Source organism: Spermophilus citellus (assembly GCF_964194105.1).
Source record: "Spermophilus citellus genome assembly, chromosome: 3".
NCBI lineage: Eukaryota > Metazoa > Chordata > Mammalia > Rodentia > Sciuridae > Spermophilus > Spermophilus citellus.
Genome location: NC_138184.1, coordinates 11,666,312 through 11,674,971, shown reverse-complemented (window position 1 = coordinate 11,674,971; position 8,660 = coordinate 11,666,312). Strand labels below are relative to the sequence as shown.

Genomic DNA, 8,660 nt, shown 5'->3' with positions numbered 1-8,660 from the left:
GGCAGCCCGGTGCAGCAAGAAGGCCAGCGGCTGGTAAATAATTTATCCAGATAGCTGATAGTGCCTCCCAGAACTGCCGCCAGCCCCCAGCCCCCCTCCGTGCACCTCCAGCCTCGGCCCAAACCAGCTGGACCAGCTCTCCGGGTGCCGCCCTGCAGCCCCCCTCCCACCAGCCCAGTCCCGGCCTCCAGGGCACCTTCAGGCAAGCAGGTAGTGGGTCTCGAACTCAGAGACTGGGAAGTGGGCTCCTGGGCAAGATGGCCCTGCAGAGCCAGGCCTGGTCTCCGGCCACACCCATGTAAGTGTCTGGGGTCACCGGGGCTGGAGGGCCGAGGTCGGGGTTGAAAGGGGCTTGGGGGGGATGCTGGCCTTGCCTGGGAGCCCAGAGCCCCATCTGGACTTTCCTAAGGAAACCCGGGAGAGTGGACAGGGCAGGGGCCAGCCGCATGGGCTCCTCAGTGGCCCCTGCCCCGGAGACTATGGTGGGGGATGTGGACTCCCAGGACACATTCTTCTTCAGGGATTTTCTGCTGGCAGACCAAGAGCCCAAAGTCCAGACTGGGGGTGGGGCTACTGCCGGGTTCGGGGGTGGGGGTCGGGGAATGCTGGGGTCCCCTGCTTCCACACTTGGCCCCTGGAATCACCCCCCATCGAATGGCCAGAGTGCCTGAGATCTGACAGGAGAAATGAAGGGCTCCCCAGCTTGGAGAGACAATGACAAAATCGAAAAGATGACCTGCTTCATGAAATGGCCACCAACTAACTACTCCTGGTGGCAATAGGCAGGCTAGGGACACCACCGGTGATCTCGTCTCATAGTTAGAGATAAACAGTACCAAAGGGTGTGGGGGGAGTATTTTAATATGTGAGATGGGAAGGCCTTCTAATTTAGGGAGTAGAGGGGTTCTAGGGTTTATGAAGAGTTCTAGAAAGGGGGCTCCCCCACTGGGGACCCCAATTCGGTTCCTCACCCTTCTGGGTCTTCCACTGCATTATTCACCAACTACAAACCTGGTTGCCTAGCAACGGGAACCCAATCCCCCCCAGCGAGGGAGAGGCGAGGGAGATTACATCTTGGGGAGAGGACGGCAGAGAATGGACTTCAGCCCTCCCCCAGGGACAAACCTATAAGCAGGGAGTCTGGGCTTCCTTAAGGATGCCCCGCAAAACATGACGTCGGTCCCCAGTGGAAATCAGGACCCCAGGCTTACCTCTGGACTCCTGGGAGCCAAATGGAAGGTTCCTGGACCCCACGCCCAGGGTCCGGTGTTTGGGGTGTGAGTGCCTCCAGTTCTTCTGACTCCATGACCTTGAACAAGTGTTTCTGCCACTTCTCAGAGCCTCAGGTTCCCCATCTGTGTAGTATGGGGACAAGGGTATATCACCTCCAGGGAGCACTGGGTGGCTTAAAGAGGGTGCTGTGCGTGAGGCATTAAGACAGCGCCTGGCACACGGACAAGCTCCCTGACGGTCGGCTGCTTCTGTTCGTGGTTGGAATGTCAGCCCGCTGGTGGACTAGAGCCAGACAATCCTGGTCAGGGCAGGAGAGGCGGGCGGAGGTGGCTGTGGGAGCCCAGCGGAAGCCCCACAAGGCACTTAGGACACTATATATAGCAAGGCCGTTATGCTTTCATGGTGGCCAGTAGAGTCTGGGAAGTCCCAGCTGGAGCTTGGAAGGTGAGGCTCTAATGGTCCCCTAGTAAGGTTAGCATCCAAATTAATAAACCTCTGAGGATTTCTCTGCACCCAGCCCAGGCTAGTGGGGACAACGTTGGGGACAACAGACAGCTCGATGTCACTTTCTAGATATGGAAGTGCGGCCAGTGTAGCAAGAGAGTCAGCACTCAGCACACGTCCATGAAGATGAAGGGCCAAAGTGACAATGACAGGTTCCTAATGGTGTTGAGCACCGGTCAGCTTCCAGCCTCCAGGGGAAACCAGGGAGGAGGCTGGGAAGCAGGGTGGCAGGTGCGTTAAGCAGGACGGTGATGGAGAGTCTCAGGTTAAACCTTAAACCACAAGTCCCGCTCCTTGAAGCTCAGAGTCCAGTACTAGGGAGCGTGACCCAGGGACCCTTGTCCCAGGAGGGGGTTGGCAGGAGGAGGAGGCAGCTCAGGAGTTACCATGGCAACGGTGGGATGGCCATTTCTCTCCCCAGATTTCCTCACCTCCCAACAGGTAAGGGATCCTGGATAGGAAGAGAGGTCCACAGAAGTGTGGCAAGGGTGCCTGGCAGGATTTGAGGATTTCTGGTAGGACAGACTTGGAATAGTTATCATGATTAGTCATCAATAGAATCGATCATGGGTATTATTAAATTATGATGAATAATAAACAATGTACTATTTTTTGGAGCACTATTCCTTATGCTTTTCCCTGTATGGATACATGAGAAGGGGAGGCGGTTCAGCTATTCACACCCATTTTACAGATCAGGTTACTGAGGCCAAGGGAGGCAATCTCGGACTAGGAGACCCGCTGTGGTCTCTGTCGTGTATCCCCTCACAAGACCCTCCCTTGTCCTCTGCCCTGGCTTCTCCCAGGTGCAAAGGGGAAATAGAGGCAGACTCTGGGCTCTCCTGTCTGCTACGCCAAGTTCTTGGCCAAGAGGGGAGTGTCAGAGGTCTGCTCGCTGAGGAATTGGGGGCCCTGAAAGCCCCATCCGCAGCCCCTGCCCTCTCCCCACAGGCCCATGGCCGAGAGCTCCCTCTATCGGCAGCGGCTGGAGGTCATTGCGGTAAGTGACACCCTCCCAGAGCGCTTGGTCCTGCGCCCTGGGGAACGCCCCCCAACCCCAGGCTTCTTGGTCTCCCCCAACCCCGGGAGCAAGTCTATCACTGTGAACAGGGGAGCAGAGTCCTAAGCTCCGGCCCGGCCCAGGGCTCTAAGCCCTCAGCCCCCTCCCCTCCCCGGCTCCTTTGTCTAGTCAATGCCACCCCAGGATGGCGGGGCTGTGGACCCGGCACTCCCAGAACCTGCCTCATCGGAGCCTCCTCCCTGAGTCGGGCTTCCCCGACAACCCCATCTCTTGCACTCTGACTCGGACCCCATCCTCGGAGCCTCTCCTTATGGACCTCCATCTCTCAGGGTTCTTCCTGCCCCGCTCCTCTGGACCTCCATCACGCTGATCTTATCTGGATCTCTCATCCTTCCACTCCATTTCTCTCTCCTCCCTCTTTAAACCCCATCTCCTAGAGCCCCAACTTTATGTAGCCCCTTCTGCATCCCCACCTCTGTACCACGTCTGACCACCCTTCTGTACCCCCATCCTCTGACCCCACCTTTGCACCCCATCTCTGATCCCCACCTCTGCGCTCCTATAGCTTTGATCCCTGACTCTGCCACCCATCTCCCTATCCTCCCCACCGTACCCACCTCCATCTCTCTGGACCCCACCTCTCCAGCCCAGTGTCTCTGACGGACGCCCCCATTTCGGACCCCCCATGTCAGTAGCACCCTCCCTTGGATCCAGTATTTGGACCCCCCTCCCATCCCTATGGACCCGGTAGCCCGACCGCAAGGCTCTCAACCGTCTCGGACGCCCACTCCAAGGCTCCGCCCCCGGGGCCCCCCATCCACCGACCCCCATTGGGCGCGGCGAGGCTTCCGCAGCATCCCGGGAGCGGCCGGCCCCGCCCCCTGCCCCGCCCTCCCTCCGCCCCCTCGGCCGGCTGCTGAGTCAGCGCCTCCGCAGCCCCCTCCCCGCCGGGTGCCCACCGCGCTGGGCCGCCCCGTGGGGCCGGGAGCCCCGGAGCCGGGGGAGCCCCCGGGGAGGAGGGCGGAGGGGGCGGAGGCTCCGCGGGCCCCGCCCGGCCGGCGGGCAGCTCCCGGCCCTCTGTGCGCAGGAAAAGCGGCGGCTGCAGGAGCAGATCCGCGCGGCGCGCCGGGAACTGGAGGAGGAGAAACTCCGCGTGGAGCGGCTCAAGGTTGGGGCGCTGGCCGGGCCTGGGGGATGAGGCGGAGGTGTCTGCGCGGGTCGGTTTGCGGGGCGACAGGAACCTCTGCCCAATTTGGGGGGTGGGCAATAGGGAGGCGTCGGTCGCAGCTTGGGGGGCGTCTTTCCCAGCCCGAGAGGGGATGGGGCGGGGTGGTCATGGGGACAGCAGTCCCACTCTGGGAAGAGCATGGGAACCCAGGAGGTCTTTGTCCTAGTCTGGGGGACATCAGGGGAGCCCTAGGGCAGCTTAGGGGTAGGGAGGGGCCGTAGGGAAGGACGTTGGTTTCACCTCTGGGAGCATCTGTCTTGTTTTGGAGGAGTTGTGCCCCCCCTCCCCGGAGTCTCTGCCCATTCTGGGCGGGTTGAGGGGACAGAGGGGTGTGTGTCCCAGTCTGGGAAAGCCATCGCTGGCTGGCAGTGGGGTGTTTGTTCCATCTGGAGGTGTTGGGGATCAACCTGAGCACTATCCCAGCCCGATGTGTGTCCCCCCTGGGTGATTGTGGGGCAGTAAGGAATCTACTGAGGTGAGGTCAGGAGGGGACCACCTGGGGTCGGGTAGTCTGTATGTCCAGCCCAGGGTTCCCTTCCATGCCCAGAGGAAATCTCTCCGGGAGCGTTGGCTAATGGATGGGGCCGCTGAAGGGCCACAGCAGCCCGAGGATCCCGGCTCGAAGGACCCCCAGTCGCCGGAAGGCCAGGCTCAGGCACGCATCAGAAACCTAGAAGACAGCTTGTTCACGTGAGTGTCCCCCACCCTCCCACCGGGGTGCCAGGCCGGACCTCTGGATCACTGGGGAAGGGGGCAAATTGAGTTGAGGACCCAGCACCCAGCAGCCTGCTTCTCTCCCTCAGACTCCAGAGTGAGCTGCAGCTGTTGCAAAGTGCGTCCACAGGTGCCCAGCACAAACCCTTGGGTAGGCTCACCTGGCGCAGACAGGTGAGGAACTAAGGAGCGGTGGGTAGGGGAGGGGGCGTGGCCTTCTCCGAGAGCCCTTCAGCGCGATACATTGAACCCACTTCTTGCTACTTCTTTGCTTGGAGGGGGTCGGCAAGTAGGTTTCCCTGCCTCAGTTTCCCCATCTCTAAAGTGGGAATAGCGACAGCACAACGTGGAAGCACCCCTGGGGGCGTCCAGGAGATCATAGCACTGTAGCAGGCACAGGGAAGTTTTGGATTTTGGTTGTTAGTATGGTCCTGTTGAGGAATGTCGGCAGAAAATGTGGGCAGATGTCCCTGGGATCCGGCCTTGGAAGTCACAAAGGGTCACCAGAGATATTGTGATTGTCTGAAAATAAAATTAAAAGGGTTGGGGGTGTGACGAAATAGCAGAGCAGGTGCCTGGATGCCCAGTGCCTTTTGTTATATCCCTGGTTCAGGAAAAAAATAATAATAATCTGGCTCCCTGGGTTTTCCTTGAAGTCCAAAAGATTCAGCAACGTTCACACCCGTCCGCAGAGGGCTGGATCTTCCACAGTGCCACCCCTCCTGTCTTCCCTTAGCCCCAGGAGCTTGCTGGGTGCTGAGTTGGGGGAAAGCTCTTGTTGGGGCTGGGGTCGGCCAGCCATTCCTGGCTGGAGATGGGCAAGGTTGGTCTGGGCCTCAGGGAGCTCACGGTCTAGGGGAGGAGACAGGTACCGAGCTGTGAGGGGGGAGCCTGGGTGTGGAGGGTCACCTAGGGGAGGCCTACCTGTGGGAACTGGGGGTGGAGCCCAGCCGCAGAAGGCTTGCCTGGCATGTGTGAGGCCCTGGGGGTCCCAAAAGCATCAGTAAGTTAAAAGGAAAAGTGACATCTAGGTTGAATTTGTAAAGAGGGAAAGCACAGCCCTTAAAAGGCCTGACGGCTGGCAAGAGGAAGATGGAGTCAGAGACTGAGGCCATCCTTGGAGCTGGGCCTAGGTCGCCTGCAGAGCTGTTGCCTGCTGCCCTGCCTGAGCCTATCTTCCTCCTCTTCATCCTTTGTTTCATTCCAGCCACAATGACCCTCTCTTCTATTCCTCTAACTTGCCTAGCTCATGGTGGCCTCAGGACCTTTGTACTTCTATTTCCTCTGCCTGGAATGCCTATCCCCACCTCTTGACTCCTGACTGCTTCATCACACCCTTCGGGTCTCTGTTCTGCCACCTCTACCAGGAGGCCCTCTGCATTTAATACCTACAGGAGGCCCCTTCTCGCCTCCCAGCCACTCCCTAGCTCCTCTTCCTGACTTTGTGCCTCTCCACAACCCTTCTCACTGCCTGGCATGATCTATTTCTTTATGTTTATTTTTTTTTTGTTCTTGTTTTTATGTTGTTGTTTCGGTGCCAGGGATTGAACACAGGGCCACTTGACCCCTGAGCCACCTCTGCAGCCCTATTTTGTGTTTTATTTAGAGACAGGGTCTCACTGAGTTGCTTAGTGCCTTGCTTTTGCTGAGGCTGGCTTTGAACTTGCGATCCTCCTGTCTCAGCCTCCCGAGCGGCTGGGATGATAGGCATGTGCCCCCCGCGCCTGGCTTATGCCTGTTTTTCACCTCCTTCCTTCACTGAAATGAGTTCCAATAACAACAGTCCTGAGCGTCGTCGTTGTGTGCCCTGACCCAGTAGCTGGCAGAGGAGGCCCCTAACACAGGGATCATCTCTGTGAGCACAGCCTTGTCGAAGCACCTGTCGTGTGTGACCTGCAGCAGTGGGAGACACACAGGCTCCGGAGGCTGAGGGGAGGGGGTTGGGTCCTGAAGACAGTGGGAGCCGTGGAGGGGGCTTGAGCAGGGGAGGGGCACTGGCCCGCAGGGAGGCTGGAGGAGGGGACAGGGCCCACCTGACCTGGTCTCTGCCCTCCCTGCAGAGTCACCGTCCTGTCTCCCAACCCACCATGGAGGCGGGTCTTGCAGGTGGGTGTTGGAGCCCCAAGGGATGAGGAGGAGGGTCTCTGGTCCCTCCTGCCCTAACCTGCCCTTTCCTCTCCTCTGCTGACCTACGCCCAGGCCAGTCTGAGCCGGACAAGAGAGCTTCCCTGCCGACTGGACTGGTGGGCGCATCCCCAGAGGTCCCCTCTGAGCCCCAGGAGGAGGCTGCAGGGGTTCTGCCACCACAGAGGCAGGTCCCTGGGGCCGTGGGGGCCTCCCCAGAAGCCAACGGCCCCTGCCCTGGACCCAGCCCTGGCAGGGAGCAGGAGCGGAGCCTGGGGGCGGCGGCAGCAGAGCGGGGTGTAGTGGAGGCCAAAGGGGCTGGCGTGGTGGAGGTGGTGTGGGAGGGCCTGCGGGCCCCGGGGGACTGTGCCACGGGGACACCGGGGACATCGGGCCTGGAGCTGGAGGCGAGGGTGGAGGAGGTGGTACTGGAAGCCATTGGGGACAGGCAGGGGGCTGGCAGCCCCGAGCTCCCAGCCTGGGTGAAGGAGGACAGGGGTGTGGCAGAGGTGGTCTGGGAGGGGCTGGGGGGCACCGAGTCGCAGGCCGGCGGGGAGGTGGGCCCAGAGGCCACACCGAGCAGCTTGCCAGGGCTCCAGCCGCGACTGCAGGGAGATGCTTCCGGGGAGGGAGAAGGTGCTCCCCGGGGCAGCCCCGAGGCCGAGGGGCAGGGGGGCTCTGGAGGAGAGGAGGGGTCCTTCATCTGGGTGGAAAGAGCGACTCTCAGCGAGGACTGGGAGGAGCTGCTGATGGAGGGGCTGGAGGGGCCCGTGGTGACAGAGGGAGGAGGCCAGGAAGCCTGGGAGGGGGGGAGGAGGCGAGCAGAGGAATCCCCGTGGGCAGGAGGTGAGGAAAGTGAGGCAAAGCCAGGGACAGGGAGGGACACAGCTGTGAATGCAAGTGAGGGGCCACAGCAGCCAGAGAGAGGAGGTGAGGGAGAGGGAGCGGCTAAGGAGCCCTTGGGCACCCAGATAAAAGACGGTGAAGGATCCTTGAGGGCAGAGGAGGAAAGGGGCCAGGACCAGCCAGAGGCAGAGGAAAGAGCTGAGGACCCGTCCCGAGTGGAGAGAAAAGAAATCGAGGGGCCTTTGGGGATAGAGAAGGAAAGAGGGGAAGAAAAGCAAGCAGCAGAGAAAGAAGAGGAGGAAGCTCTGGGAGTGGAGGAAAAAGGAGGCCAGGAAATGCCAGGGGCAACTGAGGCAGAGAGGGAAGGAGATGAGGAAGCACTAGAGGCAGAGAGGGAAGGAGGTGAGACAGCCTCGGGGGCAGAGAGGGAAGGAGAGGAAGTCTCACAGGTGCAGAGAAAAGGAGGTGAGACAGCCTCAGGGGCAGAGAGGGAAGGAGGTGAGGAAGGACTCGGGGCACAGAAGACCCAGGGGTCTGAGGAAGAGCTGCGCTCAGGAGGGCAGAGAGAGTCTGGGGAAAGGACGGAGTCCCAGGGGGAGGTGAGCGAGGCCGGGGCCACCCTTGGGGTCAAGCAGGAGCCAGTGCGGCCCCTGGAGGAGGAAGCCGCACAGCTCCGAACCCCTGCGGAGAGCCAGGGGCCCCCAGGGGACGCCATGCCCCTCCTGAGAGCGAGCCCAGCCCCACAGCAGCCCACCGAGAGGCAGCCTCTGCTCCAGCGGGGGAGGCCCAGAGCCAACCCCAGTGCCCACCCCGCGCCCACCTACGCACCCGCCCGGCAGCCTGAGCCGGCAGCCCCTGCCGAGGGCGAAGAGGCCAGGGGCCCCAAGCAGAAGACGTGCCAGTGCTGCGCCCTGATGTGAGCCACGCCCCCCGCCCTCGCCCGGCTCCGCCCACAGCTACCTCACCTCTGGGCACCCGGCAGGGGGTTCC

At 61.1% G+C, this 8,660-nt stretch overlaps 1 protein-coding gene across 1 annotated transcript; it reads left to right on the top strand.

The window, feature by feature from the left end:
• Window positions 1–257: 257 nt before the first annotated feature.
• On the top strand, window positions 258–8,590 carry PALM3 (paralemmin 3; the record flags this gene model as incomplete). Its single annotated transcript, XM_081283146.1, has 8 exons — window positions 258–298; window positions 2,689–2,737; window positions 3,846–3,926; window positions 4,534–4,676; window positions 4,790–4,874; window positions 6,761–6,806; window positions 6,900–8,072; window positions 8,136–8,590. The coding sequence occupies 8 exons, from the start codon at window positions 258–260 to the stop codon at window positions 8,588–8,590; spliced, it is 2,073 nt and encodes a 690-aa protein (XP_081139272.1).
• Window positions 8,591–8,660: the final 70 nt, after the last annotated feature.